General features: G+C 57.0%; 2 protein-coding genes across 3 annotated transcripts; both read left to right on the top strand.

Annotated features, from left to right (window-relative positions):
• Nucleotides 1–644: 644 nt before the first annotated feature.
• LOC119091517 (gastrula zinc finger protein XlCGF46.1-like) lies at nucleotides 645–2,306 on the top strand (the record flags this gene model as incomplete). The annotated part of the gene is made up of 4 exons (XM_037214324.1): nucleotides 645–731; nucleotides 831–947; nucleotides 984–1,094; nucleotides 1,227–2,306. Coding segments are annotated over exons 1-4 (1,395 nt in total), but the record flags the coding sequence as incomplete, so codon positions are not given.
• A 2,465-nt stretch (nucleotides 2,307–4,771) lies between these two features.
• On the top strand, nucleotides 4,772–17,166 carry LOC119092687 (nuclear pore complex protein Nup54). 2 transcript variants are annotated; one of them, XM_037215654.1, is made up of 12 exons: nucleotides 4,772–4,784; nucleotides 5,373–5,454; nucleotides 5,847–5,912; nucleotides 6,208–6,678; nucleotides 8,285–8,500; nucleotides 8,836–8,986; nucleotides 9,944–10,086; nucleotides 11,769–11,924; nucleotides 12,261–12,373; nucleotides 13,336–13,479; nucleotides 14,580–14,699; nucleotides 16,425–17,166. In XM_037215654.1, exons 2-12 carry the CDS (start codon nucleotides 5,403–5,405, stop codon nucleotides 16,641–16,643), a joined length of 1,851 nt encoding a protein of 616 aa, XP_037071549.1. In that variant the 5' UTR covers nucleotides 4,772–4,784; nucleotides 5,373–5,402; the 3' UTR covers nucleotides 16,644–17,166. The 2 variants fall into 2 exon arrangements, with proteins under 2 accessions (XP_037071549.1, XP_037071548.1); XM_037215653.1 differs by lacking the exon at nucleotides 4,772–4,784 and adding an exon at nucleotides 4,808–4,847.
• Nucleotides 17,167–17,223: the final 57 nt, after the last annotated feature.

The following is a 17,223-nucleotide window of genomic DNA, read 5'->3' as shown; positions in this document are numbered from 1 at the left end:
CATTTGTGGCAATGATGCATTTTCCATGACATCCACTTAATGATGGTACAGTTAAATGTAGCACATTATGTGCTAGTATATTTTGCTGACATTTACAAACATGGTATTCCAGGTGGCAATGAACTTGGGTTGACATCTGGTTGTGGTCAAAGCATTGCTGACCAGAGCCAAAATACCTCCAGTCATTGCTGATCGAGAGCTCAGGGTCATTGTGTAAAGCTCAGCTGTCTGTTGAAAGAGGAAAAGCACCACTGTATGAAGACCAAGTTTTGCCATACTCTAGGAGGACATGACATTGCTGATATTTAGTGTCCTGAGCTGAGGATTGTGTATGGTGAAAGTGGTGCCAGAATTGGTGCAAACACCACAAGAATAAGATAGAAGTCCAGTGTTGCAAGGCTGCAGAGTGTAATTTCTGCAATTACAAAGCTCTGCACTTGGGCTGAACATCAGCATGCTGGGCCTAGTAGCCGACAGCTGGCTGCCGAGTGCCACGGTGCTGAGGGCCTGACCTGAGCGGCGCTGGCGGCCGGACGCAAGCAGTGCTGAGGGCCTGGGCCGAACGGCGCTGACGGCCTGACGCAAGCAGTGCTGAGCAACGGATTTGTAGCATCAAGACTGGGAGGCGGCCGACGGTCGCAGCGATGGGCGACGCCGGCCAGGAGCTGCACTACGAGCCGCTGCCGTACCGCGACCTGTGGCCGGGCGTGGACGAGCTGCTGCCGCCGCTGGCGCGCCACGAGCCTGACCAGCTGGGCGCGCGGCCTGATCCTCTGCTGGACGCGCACCTGCTGCTGGACGGACCGTTCGCGGCGCCCGCCGAGCTGGAGGTGTCGGCCGCCGGTCGCGACGCGCTCGACCTGGCGTTCGCGCCGGCCGAGCTGGCGGCGGCCGGCCGCGGCGCGCGCGTCCTCTACGGCAGCGTCAACTCGGACGGCGACAAGCTGGTGCTGCGCTTCCGACTGGCCGACGACGCCGGCCAGCCAGAGCACAGCGTTTGCAAGCTCTGCGACGGGCAGGTGGACCTGTTCCGCGCGCACGAGCACAGCGTGCAGGGCCGCTTTGTGCTGTCAGGCGACGGCGTGGTGCTGGAGGTGGGAGCCGTGACGCTGCCCGCCCCGCCGCCCCCGCCGCCGCCGCCGCCGCCGCCGCAGGTGATAGCTCCGGAGTCGGTTGCGGCGCCTCCGGAGCCGCCCCCGCCGCTGCCGCCGCCGCCGATGCCGCAGCCGCCACCGACTACGACGTCGTCATCGTCGACTCGGACCGCAGACGTGGAGTCGGCCGAGACGGTGGACGACCCTCTGCCGTACGCCTGCGACGTCTGTCAGAAGGCGTTCAGCACGCGGCGCGTGTTGAACAAGCACCTGCTGAGCCACGCGGGCGTGCGGTATCCGTGCGAGCAGTGCGACAAGAGCTTCCCTCGGCTGGACCGGCTGCGCCGCCACCAGCTGACGCACGCCGCCGTACGACCGTACGTGTGCCAGACATGTCAGAAGGGCTTCAACCGGCGCGAGTACCTGGTGCAGCACCAGCGTGTGCACTCGGGCGACCAGCCGTTTCAGTGCGACATCTGTGGCATGCGCTTCAGTTTGCACTCCAACTTCACCATGCACAAGCGAGTGCACGCGCAGGAGAAGCGGTTCACGTGCGATGTGTGCGAGCGCGGCTTCAACCGGCTGGACCACCTGGAGACGCACAAGCTGCAGCATACTGGCGAGAAGCCCATGATCTGCGAGAAGTGCGGTCTGCAGTTCTCCATCAAGGAGAAGTTGCAGCGGCACATGCTGGTGCACGCCGACGAGAAGTCGTTTGCCTGCGCCATCTGTGCTCGCCGCTTCCGCCGCAAGGACAAGCTGGACGCGCACATGGAAAAGCACGCGTCTGGGCCCGGCCAGGCGTGTCAGCTGTGCCCTAAGGTGCTGCCTCGACGCGAGCTGCTACGCCAGCACGAGCGCCAGCACGCTGACCCTGCCAAAGTGCAGTGTCCCACCTGTCTCAAGTTTTTCGCCGACCAGGCTAAGTACCAGGCGCACGCGCAGCGCCACAAGCCGCTGGTGCGCGACGCGGCGCGCCATCAGTGCGAGATGTGCATGAAACCCTTCCGGCGGCCAAACGTGCTGCGTGCGCACATGAAGAAGGCGCACGACCGCGTGCTGGCCAGCCCGGCGCGCGTGATGAACAACAAGCCGCGCTCCTTCCAGTGCCACCTGTGCCGGCGCGGCTTCACGCGCCAACAGACGCTCAAGGCGCACGTCCAGCGCGTGCATGAAGCGGCCGAGCCGGAGCCGGAGCCGGACCCGGTGGCCGAGCCAGAGCCGGGGCCAGAGCCGGCCCCCGTCGCGGACTACGCTCCGGCCGCTTGTCCCAGCACGCAGGAGCTGGCTCACGCGCCCTTCCTGCTGGCCTTCCCGCACTATACGTTCTGAGGAGCGCGAGCGCCGGTGGAAACAGCTCCCTCCATGACGACGGGCCGCGCGGGCTCGTGACATGGGCTGACTGGTGGAGTTATTCGTGTCGCGCGACACTGTCTAAACGTGAATGGTATGTTCCAGTGGTTTTCTACATGCGTACTGGGGTGCGGGCACCCGCCCCTCGGCATCAGGAGTGACTCATGTCGCATTCGTTTCGACCTCGGGCTGCTGGAGACTGGAACCATCGCCTTCTGGCGGTCTCTGCCAACTTTGTGATCTCTGACAGGCTGCTTTGGACGGATTGGATTTGGATTGCGATTAGTAGAGGTCTAGGACTGTGATGCATTAGTGTCGCCTTGACCGGGTGTAAGTCGTCCAATGCCGTACCAGATAACTGTTTCGGGCTCAGATCGCCCAGCGCTGTAAGGTAGATCATTGGCTGAGCAGGTAATATGCATAAACGGGGGCGTCGCGTCGGCACTATGTAGGTTCCTATGCTGTCATCCAGTCCGAATAAATTCAGATGACGCGTTGATTAGCGCACGCGTGAGCCCGGTCATAGTGCTTAGGCCGTATTTATTGGTGATGGGAACGTTTGTTGGTATTGCGTCCTCCATAAAGGAATCCTCTGGTCTGAAACGGAAAATTGATGGCCACGTCTTTACGTTTACGACCACTGTCCTGCGATGTGTGCCAACAAAACTGATGTGGTGTGCGATGTACTGTAATTGTGTTGCCGTTCAAAGAGTGGTGTTCAGTCACGTGACGAATCTCACCGACGTACGTCTCTGGGATGAAATGAACGCATTTTCGCAATTCTGAATTGCCTTCTCTGAAATATGTCGTTTGTACTTGGCAGTGGCAGCTCACTTAAATTTAGAGGACATTTGCCACAAAGTCTGCCGACAGTTACTGGGATCGCGCTAGATGCGGACCAACCGGGCTCGCTGGGGAATGCCGAATCTGACCCGAGCTGATGCTGGTTAGCGTTAACGGTCAGGAGCGCGGTAACTGGAAAGGTGTGGGGCTGGGCCCAGCAATGTCTGAAAAGAAATTGCTGACGGTGTTTCCCCCTGGCTTGACGGAATTTCCGTTGCCCCTACTAGCAGCTTTTGAAGCAATGTATACTGACGTCACATGATTTTAAAATATTTGTGGTTTTTGGTAAGTTGATGCACGACAGATGCGGCGACCAAAAGTCTAGGCTGGATTAATAAATCGCTAATTTCGCGGACAACAAAGTGCTAGATGCTGACAGCAGGGGAGTTCGCGTTCAGTCAGATCTTGGCGAGCCGAACTCCAAACGTCGCGCCCTTTCCTGCAAATCAAAGCAAAAAGAGAATCTGGTTTTCGACCCTTTGCACCGCCGTCGTTTTTCCTGCTACTGAGTATGTCGGCGATCTGTGTCCATCGAGATTTCTCTTTTTTACTGAACGGCGCTGAGTAAGTTCCAGAAACAGGTAGGTCGAGCTGATTTACACACTATTAACTTGCAACAATAGCAGTTGCTTTTACAGTCGTACGTTAGATTATAATTGCAACATCAGACCGTTGCCCGGGTGTGCCAGATTGTGTCACAGGGGTCCCTTTTGGCCAGCATGATTTTCTTTTCGTCATCAAATGATCCCTGCCGTTCGAGAACCCTTGAAGACTTAGCCTCAGGGTCGGGATTTCCTTCAGCCCCCCAACTTTTAGAGGAAAGTAGCCAAATCCGCGCAGAGCCTCGCTTGTTGGACTTTTGGGTGTGTTGCTTTATTTTTTTTTTACTGCTTCCCCGCCCCAACCCGTTCTGCGAAAGTATGCCTTTGCTCGGGATCATATTTTATGCCTGTTGCCCGTTTTGTGAGGCTTTAGAAGCCCTTCCGGGCTGCGGTGAGGGCTTCGTATTTCTTACCAGGGGCGCTGAAGTGCGTATTCAGTTGGGTGGACTGCAGCAACCGAACTTTGAGAAGAAACTGGGCCAAATCTGACGAAGAAACTGTCGAGACATTTTGAGCAAGGTTGTCTCATTTTTCACGTCTTAGCCCCACCTCTCAACTCGTTTTGCGAAACTTCGCCCCTGCCTCGTAGTGCAGTAACGAAGCAGTTCCGTTTCGGTGTTCATTTTCGTCTAGAAACATTAGAAATTGTCTTCTTTAAGAAATGCTTATGAGGAAGATGGTGGTTCTGATGAGCTGCGATGTAAGTCTTACCACGTTCTGGCATATTTGCAGCTGAAATGAATGCACCAGAAAGAATGCGTTCCCTTGCAGGAATGAGGAGTTACAGGATTATTTTAATATAGTGGCGTGTAGCACAAGGTAAGCAGGCAAAGCTGTCTTTTCTGCGTTAAGTTTGTCTACAACCCGCGTCTTTCGTTAGATAACTTTAGATGTGAGCGTTGATAGCTGCCGTCATTTACATTTAAACCGTTTACGGCGGGCGGTGTGGATGCGCGTACGTGTTTACCAGAATCTAGGGTGCATAGATTTTGCCCCTTTACTAAGCATGGCTTAACACTGTATTGTTATGGACACGGTAGCCGTTTATGCACATAGTGTCCCTTGCCCCGTTATAAAGTATTGTTATTAACACAATGTCCGTTACAATGATCCACTTGCTTTTATATCCCTACAATTTTAAGCAGTTATGGATGGTTTTTTAGCAATTTTTCAACCAAAGCATTGAAATGGATCAGTTTTTGTTGAGATCTTGTGAGGGGGTGGGGCTGAATGTGATTCAGACTATGACCAAGACTAGGGGATATTTTTGGCTATAGAATATGCTGTGTATTCATGTGCCCATGCTGTATCAGACTGAGTTGCCCATCCTGTGTTGTGAGTTGTGAATGTGCCCATCATATTAGGCCCATTGAGAGATGCCCTGCTGTTAAAAGCTTTGGTGATATTTGGGAAGAGACCTTTAAAACCAATGTTTTTGCCAAGTCACATCTCTGCTGACTGCCCATGCTATTGTCTGCAGGTCTCCCTTTTGAAGTAAGGAAACACAACCATGGCTTTTGGTGGATTTGGAGGCTTTGGAGCAGCCTCATCAGCTCCCTCTGGTAAGTGAATTGGTGAGCTCTTGTTTGTGACAATGAACTTACTGAGAGTTGGCATGATAGAATTAGCAAGTCCTCAAAGTTGTATGTGGTAATGAATGTCACCCATTTTGTGTAAGAGCTTTATCAGATGATAGTTTTATATATAGCAAGTATTAATATTATGTCAGTAACTACTTACGTACATAAATGCACTTTGAGCCGTGACCAAATCCAGCGAGCTTTAGTTTTGCCAAGTCAGCCAGGTGAAGTGCTGTTATAACCCTCCAACCCTGTTTGCATATTTTTATATCTTTTGTTTGTTATGGTTTTCTTACATTTACTGGGAAGGCATTGCTTCAGTAAAGATATGCAATTTGTTGCTGGATATTTGTTGACCATCCAACCTGTTACAGGGTCTCTGTTTGGCTCAGCTTCAACCCCTTCAGTTGCAGGGTTTGGCACAACTACAACAACAAAAAGTGAGATGACAGATGATGGGAGCTAAATTCTCCTGGCTGAGTAGCTGTTAAAGCCAGTTTGTTAATGTACTTTAAGGTGTTGCATCATCTATGCACCTTGTATGTGTAACATTTGACTTCTGGACTATGGAGGGTTATATTTTGATTTGTATAGGCAATCATGTCATGACTTATACAATAAGTGATATTGCATGCAGACCATGTACAATGGCCCATTGTGTTAAGTCGTGTGAGCTCTGTATTTTTTCATTACATTTGTAACCTGTGTAAGCTTTTGTGCACCCCTGTCCATCAGGTGTCACATTTGGCCAGCCAACCGCCAGTACAGGATTTGGAGGCTTTGGCACCCCAGCAGCAGCTGTCCCAACTGCCGGCCTCAGCTTTGGCACACCGGCATCAACAGCTGCCACGGGCTTCAGCTTCGGAGCACCTGCATCTTCAGCTGGCACTGCCCTCAGCTTTGGAGCACCCGCATCTTCTGTTGGCACTGGTTTCAGCTTTGGGGCGCCAGCATCTTCAGCCTCCACTGGTTTCAGCTTTGGCACCCCGGCATCTGGAGCTTCCACAGGTTTCAGCTTCGGTACACCTGCATCATCAGCTGCGCCGGGATTCAGTTTCGGCGCGCCTGCCTCGTCGGCGGCGACAGGGTTCAGTTTCGGCACGCCTGCCTCGTCCGCGGCGGCAGGGTTCAGTTTCGGCGCCGCGGCACCCGCCGCCACTGCGGGACTCAGCTTTGGCAAACCATTCACCACGACGACCGGTCCAAGTGAGAGATACTCTCCCCCTGGTGACATGCGTTCAGTCTTGGGTGACGTAGTGGGATGCTCAATCGTTCTGCGCTAAAACTGAACTGATATTCATAATGTGAGCTACCTTTCCTGACAGAACTACTGTGCTGTATTATCGCCAAATGTCGAATGTGCCGTGGACAATCCACCATGTGACATGACTCTGCTGGCAACATGCCTGTTGAAGTTAACTAAATGCTTCTCAGCCATGGAACATTGGTTTTTTAAGTTTTGATCGCAAAACTTTTGCCGGTAGCATCGGTGTGGTGTGGAAGAGCGGTCCACAACAGTTTTGTCTATTAAGAATCCACCGAGTAGAGGTTTTGTTCAAGGAAATCAGACCTTGGACTTCTTAGAAACTTTGCCACTTTTAAGGTTTGCCGCGGCCGTCATGTCCGAGTAGATTTGCCGGTGGCATATTTTGGTAGTGCTCGTGAGTTACGGCGCGTGGCTGGCTATGGTCCCAAGCTTCGCCTTCTTGTGTTCGTAGGCCCACTAATTGCGGGTGTTGTGGAGGCCCACCAATTACGGGTGTTCCAAAGACCCACTAATTGCGGGTGTTGTGGAGGCCCACCAATAACGGGTGTTCCAAAGGCCCACCAATTGCGGGTGTTGCGGAAGCCCACTAATTGCAGGTGTTGCGGAGGCCCACTAATTGCGGGTGTTGCAGAAGCCCACCAATTGCAGGTGTTGCGGAGACCCACTAATTGCGGGTATTGCGGAGGCCCACTATTTGCGGGTGTTCCAGAGGCCCGCCAATTGCAGGGTGTTGCGGAGGCCCACTAATTGCGGGTGTTGTGGAGGCCCACTAATTGCGGGTGTTCCAGAGGCCCGCCAATTGCGGGTGTTGCGCAAGCCCACCAATTGCGGGTGTTGCGGAGGCCCACCAATTGCGGGTGTTGTGGAGGTCCACCAGTTGCGGGTGTTGCGGAGGCCCACCAATTGCGGGTGTTGCGGAGGCCCACCAATTGCGGGTGTTGCGGGGGCCCACCAATTGCGGGTGTGGCGGAGGCCCACAAATTGCGGGTATTGCGTAGGCCCACTAATCGTCTTTTCGCTCAGCGGCCTGCGTAGGTGTGTTGGTGTCGTATGAGAGACGCAGGATTTCGTGAGCCACTGGCGGAGCGCGTCACTGGAGGTTTGGTAATATCTTCCGGCGTACACCGGCTATTGGACCGTCCTGCGGGACAGACAGTGCAGAGTTTCGATTTCTGCTGTGTGTGGTCTGATGTGCCTTGATGGTGGAGAACGAAGGCTTGAATGTGTCTGTGGGATGGTGGATTTCGTGGGATTGTGAGTTCTATGCATCCCCATGTGTGTTTCGTGGCTTCCAAACGTACGTGTACAGCACGCACGTACGTACTGTACAGTTGTGCCCTGGAATTTAAGAGCCAGCTGTGTTGTGTACCTTTTAGTTCCCCTGCAGGAACGTCCCGCAGTGCGCGTGTTTAGCGGCATGCACTGCTGTCAAAAGGAGAAGCATGATGCCACCTGATCATTGTGCCACATCTAAACCACGTCTGTGAGCTTGGAAGTTCGCGGCTGGCACATTGCTGTAACGGCCAGCGTTCTCCTGTGTTAAAGGCTTTATGGGACTCGGCCAATCCGGCGGCTTCGGTGGCTTCGGAGCGCAGCAGCAGCAACAGCAGCAACAACAGCAGCAACAGCAACAGGCGGCTGAGCAGCAGCAGACGCAAGCCCTCTACAGCGCCATACTGAACGTGTCGTACTATGGAGACGAACGGGACGCAATTCTGACCAAGTGGAACCAGCTGCAGGCCAAGTGGGGCGTCGGCAAAGGTGATAGGCGGGAGGCGGTTGGCCGGCTGGTTGTCTCCTTTGTGTGTGTGTGGGGGGGGGGGGGGGGGGGGCGCGGGCGGGTGGGCCAGAAGACTGCTTTTTCGGATGCGTTTGTTTGACTGGGCCGTGTTCATTTTGCCATGCTTCAAAAGCCCGTTGTCACACCGTCAGGCGGCTCCACTCGACACCACAGCGCTCGCCAGGTGGCACGCTCTCGGTGCGATGACACGCGTGACCTCCCGACGCGTCCCGAAGTGTCACGGCTATGGGTGACGGTCGGGTCGCGGTCGTCTCCCGGCGCCGGCTCGCCAGCGCTGACGCTGCGCCGCCGGCAGGATTTTATGCCGTTGGCCGGCCAGCCGTCGACTTCGGCGCCGACAACCCGTTCTGCCTGATGAAGGCGGTCGGGTACGCGCGTCTGCCGACCGCCAAGAACGAGAACGGCCTGGTGGTGATGCGCCTCAACAAGAAGGAGGCCGACGTCAGGTGAGCGCGCGTCACCACCCAAACGGTAACGGACGTCAGCTGGTGTGACGTCATCAGGGCCGACGTCAGGTGAGCGCGCGTCACCACTCAGCGGGATCGCACAGGCGTGCGTGACATCAGCCGAACTGACCACCAGCGGCACGGGCATGCACCATCGGAGTGCCGGGATTTGGTGACTCACGTGGTGGTTCCGGCCCGCTCAGCTGGCTGCGTGCCCACTACTGCCGTCTCCGCGCGTGTTCTGTTTACTGAAATTCGGACCTTATTATCACTGCCGCCTGTTGCCCACACACTGTTCCCTGTGTCCGTCCTCCGCCGACTGTTGATATTTGTGTGGCCTGTTGATGTGACTGCATGTACAGATGTGACTGTTAGTAGTACACATGCGTTATAACTACGTGAAATGCTAGCCGCTCGCCAGACAGCTGCAATATGCGCATGATATTTGCGGTGTTGTGCCTTTGAGTCGATACTATTCGTGGTGTCGCAATTCTTCATGTGCAACTTCGATGCATCGACACTTGCAACGCCACGTGGACTAGGGTCGAAGCGTGGAAAAGCGTGCTCGCAGTCGGTCTGTCTGCGTATGCCGGTCCCGCCCTCCTGGCGAAGGCTGACGCGTCTTCCTCAACTCTGACCGCTCCCCCGCATCCGGGTGGTTCACAGCGGGCTGTGCACACGGTGTCTGCCTCCCTCTCCGTCCGACGCTCTCACCCACTCCGAGGAGCGGCTAGCAGCAGATCGTGGCCGCGGTGACTGGTCCGCCTCCCTCTCCGTGTGACGCTCTCCCCCAGGAGCGGCCAGCAGCAGATCGTGGCCGCGGTGACGGGGTCCGCCTCCCTCTCCGTGTGACCCCCCCCCCTCCCCCAGGAGCGGCCAGCAGCAGATCGTGGCCGCGGTGACGGGTCCGCCTCCCTCTCCGTGTGACGCCCCCCCCCCCCCCCCTCCCTCCCCCAGGAGCGGCCAGCAGCAGATCGTGGCCGCGGTGACGGGCCTGCTCGGTGGCGCCGCCTCGCTCTCTGTCTGTGTGGATAGCGTGCGCGCCACGGGCCCGGACAAGACCGAGGTGCAGATCTACGTGCAGGAGCGCAGTCCCAACGGTAAGTGTAGCGGCCGGAGCCACCGGCGCCAGTTCCGTCCCACAGTTTCGGCGGTGCGCAGCCGGGTCAGATGAATGGGCCACTGGGAAGGGATCTTCTCGAATGAGCCAATGCAAAGGGATCTTCTGGTGGCTTGCGTTTTCGCATACTTCTCTCAGAACGTGGAAAGCCGACATGCGACTCGTGAGCGTTCGAAATGCAGGCTGACATTTCATTCAAATGTAGATTACGAAACTTAATGCTCAAGTGCAATTCGCGCGAAGTGATCAGACATTCTCAGGCATTCTGTGGGCACCGGACGTTATGCTTCATGGATTGCGCATGCCGCGCAAGACTTTGACTCGGGACATTGAGCAACCCGACATTTTTATTTGATACGTCGTGAAGTGAACAACACTATACTGTAGCATTGAGCGCATGCATTGCCAGACCATAGCTGCATGCTGCCTTGCATGCTGGCCCACTGCCTGAGGTCCCGCTGGCCCCAGCGATACTCCCCTTCTCGGCCGCACGGCGCAATCACACCGCACCAGTACCTAGCATTTGTCAATGGCTGACTGATTTCGCCTCGCGCTTCGTGGTCCATGGCGTGCCTGCAGCGACGAGTAAGAAGCCATCAGGGACCTTGCTATGATATTCTGTCGTTGCTCAGCTTCCGTTTGCCTGATGACCTGCCATAGGTCATGAGGACTCAGCTTACAGTTTCACTGGAACACTGTTAAGCGCAAAGTTCCACGTGATGCATGTCAGTTTACATAGCAGCAAGAATCGCAGAATACCGGGCTCGAATGCTGTTATTACTTTCAAGCACAGCGTGCTCCCAGTCCAAGACGGAGCAGCAACATTATGTTATGAAGGAGCGTATGCCGTCACATCTCCGCCTCGATATTACATGATTTGAGTGCCGCGACCTGACTGTGCTGTAACCTGACGGTGCCGTGGCCTGACGGTGCCGTGGCCTGATGGTGCCGTGGCCTGACGGTGCCGTGGCCTGACTGTGCCGTGGCCTGACGGTGCCGTGGCCTAACTGTGCCGTGGCCTGACGGTACGGTGACCTGACAGTGCCGTGGCCTGACGGTGTCGCGGCCTGACGGTGCCATGACCTGACGGTGCCGTGGCCTAACTGTGCCGTGACCTAACGGTGCGGTGACCTGATGGTGCCGTGGCCTGACGGTGCCGTGACCTAACGGTGCGGTGACCTGATGGTGCCGTGGCCTGACGGTGCCGTGACCTAACGGTGCGGTGACCTGATGGTGCCGTGGCCTGACGGTGCCGTGACCTAACGGTGCGGTGACCTGATGGTGCCGTGGCCTGACGGTGCCGTGACCTAACGGTGCGGTGGACTGACGGTGCTGTAACCTGACTGTGCCGTGGCCTGACGGTGCGGTGACCTGACAGTGCCGTGACCTAACGGTGCGGTGACCTGATGGTGCCGTGGCCTGACGGTGCCGTGACCTAACGGTGCGGTGGACTGACGGTGCTGTAACCTGACTGTGCCGTGGCCTGACGGTGCGGTGACCTGACAGTGCCGTGACCTAACGGTGCGGTGACCTGACGGTGCGGTGACCTGATGGTGCTGCTGACGCTCACACATGACCTGATAGTGACGGCGCCGTCGGTGTGTCGTGACCTCGACCTGGCGTGTTGGGCGTGTGCTGACCTGTCATCACCCGTCTCGGCAGGTGCGGTCCGGCGCGTGCCAGCCTCTGACCTTCACAGCCACCTGGCGGCGCCGGCCCAGCGCACTCAGTTGGCGGCGCTGGCGCTGGAGGAGCTGTGCGCCCTGGTGGCCCCCTCCGCCGAGCAGCTGCAGCTCTACCTGGACAACCCACCTGCCGGTACGTACCACCCCTCGCCCGTCCGGCGACAGGTCGCCAGTCGAATGTTTCGGCTGTTGGTACGCTTCCTTCAGGTATCGCCTGCGGCACGTGGAGTCCGATCTCCCTCTGCCCGTGGGCCGTAAGACGCCTTCGTGACGCATTGTGTATTTTGTTATGAGTCCATGAATATGTCCACGAGCTTTTGCCACGTAGTCTCTGAATGCTGTGACCAATTGATGCCGCTAAGCACTTACATGTGGCTGAAATGGATTCAGCCAAGTGGCCTTATACGCGTTTTTCGAAACCGAACGCGCGGAAATTGTGTTGACTTGTGTGGACCTTGTCCTGATTCAGGAATCGATAAGCTGATCTGGGAGCAGGCCAAGAAGGATAACCCTGACCCGAAAACCATGATTCCCGTACCGATGATCGGATTCCAGGAGCTGCATAGGAGGATTCAGTGTCAGGTCGGTGTCCCGGCACACCAGGCGGCGGTCCTTGGGGGTTTATGCGTCCTGGGGTCGGAAGCTCTGCCCTCCATGCATTGCCGACGAACGCAAAACAAGCGTGATTTGAAAAGCTACGTGCGCTCTTAATAGAAAGCTCACAAATGATTTGCATGAGTGTTCACTTTATTTAATTTGTATGTGCTGTATTGGCTATGAATTTATTTTGCTCTATTCTATGGTATTGTATGCTATTGTATTATATATATATATATATATATATATATATATATATATATATATATATATATACATATATATTTGTGGCATTGTATTTATGGCATTATGTATTATTATACAGTGCTCTGAGTATTTATTGAGTGATTTTTTGCTTGCTCGAGTAAAATTTTGCGTGAAGCGCGTCGTTTTTGTGTGGATACGAACACCTCATCTGAGCCGGGGCCCGAGCTATGGGGTAATTTGGTCGTATCTGTCGGCAAAATAATACAGGGTAACCTTGGCAATGTGTCGCGGCGGAGGTCTCCTCAGATGTGGCGTGGGGAGTGGTTTTCCCTCCATGCATGCGAATAGGACGCCATACATGAAAATCGAGCACATTTGAGGAGTCGCCTCGATCCCTGTGCTTTTGTCGGTTTTAAAAACGAGACCGGCCTGCTTCGCTTAGTGACTTGCCCGGATGTGTGCTGTGGTGCTGCCAATCCTGGGTGTTTGGTGTTACTGTCTGTAACACTGCAAGTGCTTGCCTATTGAACAAGCCCATAAAATGAGTGCAGCAAACAAATTCAGCCGCAATAATTGCCGCGCCTCACACCCGTAAGCCAGATGATGCCGCCTGTTACCGGCTGTCTGTGCCACTGAACGTCGTCGTCGGCGCGCCCGCCCGTCTGCTGGCGTTCTGCGCCGGTGAGTTTGGTGGTGCGCATGCGCCTCGGGACTGAGCGCGCTCCCACCGCGGCCGGCAGGAGCAGGAGAGCGTGAACCAGCAGCGCCGGCTGGACCTGATCGCCTCCGACATCGCCGGCCTGCAGAAGACGCAGGCCTCCACCGCCGCCCGGCTGGGACAGCTGAAACGTAGCAACCTTGAGCTCTCGCACCGCATACTCAAGGTGGGGTTAAGCGCACCGCAGACTGCAGAACGCAGATCGCAGATCGCGGACCGCAGACCGCAGAACGCAGATCGTTGATCGCAGATAGCAGATAGCAGACGCGTGCGAATACGGGGGTGGGGTTGTTGTTTACACGTTTGTAATGATAATGATAATTGTGTACGCATCAGTTTGTTTACTCGTCGCTGGTGATTGCGGAGATGCGGCATACGGTAATTTCATAAAGTATGCAGTGATTTAGCTAGGACAGATGAAATTGGGTTTCACTGGTAAATCATTTTAGAAATTTCATTTTTGAATCGGCCAACAAGCGCTCGTTCCAGAAATGAAGGAAGTGTCTATAATACGCATCCCACTCCTCATGTATTTACACTTCACGGAAAATCTTCCTTGGGTGACTGCGGCCGCAGAACACCTGGCGTTCGTTGGTCAGAGGCCGTCGTCTCGGTGTGTTGCGCTTTACACTGCGGGTGCCAGCTGGTTTATCGGCTGCCGCAGGGCAGCCTGGGGTGCCGTGTATCTTTGAACTGGAGCGCTCGGTAGGCGAATGCGTGAGCAGTGCGAGGTCTGATCACGGACCGCCGACGGCTGCATGAACTCAGTCCCATGCGTTTCATTAAGTGCTCGTGTTTTTTCAGCAGGATCGCGGATGCCGATGTAAGGGCCGGGGCTCGATTCCCGATTGATGCCATGGAACTTGGCCCGTAATACGTCGCGCGACGTAATATTACCCCCTCGAGTCGCCTCATAAAACTGCTCCCCACAACGTGACTCGAGTTGATTCGTTGGGCACCATATTTAACTGGAAAGCCTGCGAACCTAAGTTGGAGGAGGCTTGCAATCTCGAATCGTGTCGTAATGTTGGCTTGGTGCACCGTGTGAGATGGCGACTGTCATCACGGATGGCCGTGGGAGGTGACCTTGTCTCGGATGATGGTCGACGAAGTTGCGCCGGCTGCTGCGGGGTTTTCCAGTCGTGTCCCACCTGCTGTTCGTGCGAGAACACCGCACGGGTTAACCGGGCGGCTGCGGACGGCGGCGAGCGTGGAGCGGGAGTGGGCCGGGGCAGCTCGCCTCACAGCCCGCCCTCCGCTCGCCAGGTACTGGTCCGTCAGGAGGTGCTGCGCAAGCAGGGCTGGAGCATCCAGCCGCACGAGGAGCGGCTGCGCGTCCAGCTGGAGGCGCTGCAGGACGAGCTGGCCACGCCCACGCAGTTCAAGGTACAGCTGTCCTGGCGGCAGCTCTCAGTGACGCCCTCTCAGCCCTGGCGGCAGTTCTCAGTGACCCCTCTCAGCCCCGGCAGCAGCTCTCAGTGACGCCCTCTCAGCCCCGGCGGCAGCTCGCATTGACACCCTCTCAACCCTGGCGGCAGCTCTCAGTGACACCCTCTCAGCCCCGGCGGCAGTCCTCAGTGACGTCCTCTCAGCCCTGGCGGCAGTTCTCAGTGACGCCCTCTCAGCCCCGATAGCAGCTCTCAGTGACGCCCTCTCAGCCCTGGCGGCAGTTCTCAGTGACGCCCTCTCAGCCCCGGTAGCAGCTCTCAGTGACGCCCTCTCAGCCCCGGCGGCAGCTCGCATTGACACCCTCTCAGCCCTGGCGGCAGCTCCCAGTGACACCCTCTCAGCCCCGGCGGCAGTCCTCAGTGACGCCCTCTCAGCCCTGGCGGCAGTTCTCAGTGACGCCCTCTCAGCCCCGGCAGCAGCTCTCAGTGACGCCCTGTCATCCCCGGCGGTAGCTCTCAGTGACGCCCTCTCAGCCCCGGCGGCAGCTCTCAGTGACGCCCTCTCAGCCCCGGCGGCAGCTCGCACTGACACCCTCTCAGCCCTGGCGGCAGCTCGCACTGGCACCCTCTCAGCCCTGGCGGCAGCTCTCAGTGACACCCTCTCAGCCCTGGCGGCAGTCCTCAGTGACGCCCTCTCAGCCCTGGCGGCAGTTCTCAGTGACGCCCTCTCAGCCCCGGTGGCAGCTCTCAGTGACGCCCTCTCATCCCCGGCGGCAGCTCTCAGTGACGCCCTCTCAGCCCCGGCGGCAGCTCTGTGACGCCCTTTCAGCCCCGGCGGTAGTGTCTCGGCGAAGTGTGGCCGTGAGGCGCCTGTGTCAGACGGGAGTGGGTTGGTGGAGTGTGTTGACCCGACCGCGCCGTATGTACGCTGTCGCCGGCCGGCTGTGTTTGTAAGCGTCGGTTGGACACGCACTGGGATGCACCCCAAGATAGAGTACAGCTGCAGCGACGCCATGACTCGCTCTTATTTGACTCCGGGCGGAACCCCAATGCGGGGTGCCACCTCGGGCGCGGTACGTGATATTTTCACTTTTGCCTCTGAGCCTGGCCGCCCTGCGCCGAGCACACATGTTCTCAGGTATGACGTGTGACTGTCCCCTCTGCCACTAACCCTGACCGCCCGGTGCCGAGCACCCATGGCCTCAGGTAAGGTGCGTGACACCCACTCTCTGCCTCTGACCCTGACCGCCCGGCGCCGAGCACTTATGGTCTCAGATAAGGTGCGTGACACCCACTCTTTGCCTCTGACCCTGACCGCCCGGCGCCGAGCACCCATGGCCTCAGGTAAGGCGCGTGACACCCACTCTCTGCCTACGACCCTGACCGCCCGGCGCCGAGCACTTATGGTCTCGGGTAAGGTGCGTGACACCCACTCTCTGCCTCCGACCCTGATCGCCCGGTGCCGAGCACCTATGGTCTCAGATAAGGTGCGTGACACCCACCCTCTGCCTCCGACCCTGATCGCCCGGTGCCGAGCACCTATGGTCTCAGGTAAGGTGCGTGACACCCACCCTCTGCCTCCGACCCCGACCGCCCGCTGCCGAGCACCCGTGGTTTCGGGTAAGGCACATGACCCGCCTCCCTCCGCCTCTGATCCTGGCCGCCCAACGTCGAGCACCTCAGGTGTCAGTCACAACGCGTGACGCGGGCTCGTCTGCCGCAGGGCCGTCTGAACGAGCTGCTGTCGCAGACGCGGCTGCAGAGTCAGCAGGTGCTGCAGCGCGGCGACCGGTACACGATGGACCCGGCCGGCCAGGACGAGATCCGCCAGCTGCTGCGCTCCCAGCAGCACGGCCTGCGCCAGCTGGTCAGCGTTATCCGGACGGACATGGCCGATCTGGAGGTCATCCGGCACGGGCTGGAGCACGGGCCGCGTCGTTGACCGCCGCCGCCGCCGGACCGAGTCGTGGGACGACTGCGCTCGTCAGCGCGCGGCTCGCGTGTGGGCCACAAGGGCCGCCAGCTGCCAGTCGACGCTGTGAAGGGGGACGGGCGCTGGCCGGCTTTTGGTATGGACGAAGAAATTGCACTGTGGCGAGTGCAATGATGAGACCCGTGTTACGTCACCAGACATGCCATCTTGAGACGTGCCACGTTTGTCGGTTATCTTTGACGACGTTCCATTAGGGCTATGCACTTATCTACACTGGCCCACCATGTTACGGGCCTACGTCCACACCGCTGTCTGAGGTCCTCACTACGGCAGCCAAACAGCGGTGTCAGTGCTGTTGAAAGTGCAGTAGACATTTGGAGTGTCTCACTGGCTGACTGGACGTTACATTCGTATGTGTCCTCTGATCGTAAAATGCAGGTGATGCGTGGTGGCGACTCATGGCAATGGTGTCATTGCTGCTTGCTGTTGGCTGTTCTTCGTATCTGCGATAAATACACAGCTGCGTTTCATAGGCCTGCGTCTCACTTTCTTTAGTCTCATTTTTCGGTTCCGCTTGGTAATTTCTCGC

Source organism: Pollicipes pollicipes, unplaced genomic scaffold (assembly GCF_011947565.3).
Source record: "Pollicipes pollicipes isolate AB1234 unplaced genomic scaffold, Ppol_2.1 Scaffold_3447;HRSCAF=4054_pilon_pilon_pilon, whole genome shotgun sequence".
Taxonomy (NCBI): Eukaryota; Metazoa; Arthropoda; class Thecostraca; order Pollicipedomorpha; family Pollicipedidae; genus Pollicipes; species Pollicipes pollicipes.
The sequence above is the reverse complement of the archived record's forward strand: the minus strand, read 5'-3'. Positions and strand labels throughout refer to the sequence as shown.

Excerpts from the sequence above, each read along its gene's own strand:
- LOC119092687 (XM_037215654.1), top strand. The coding sequence starts at position 5,403 with ATGGCTTTTGGTGGATTTGGAGGCTTTGGAGCAGCCTCATCAGCTCCC. Across the intron at positions 5,913-6,207 it reads CACAACTACAACAACAAAAA|GTGTCACATTTGGCCAGCCA; the intron begins GTGAGATGACAG and ends CCTGTCCATCAG. Across the intron at positions 12,374-13,335 it reads ATAGGAGGATTCAGTGTCAG|GAGCAGGAGAGCGTGAACCA; the intron begins GTCGGTGTCCCG and ends CGCGGCCGGCAG.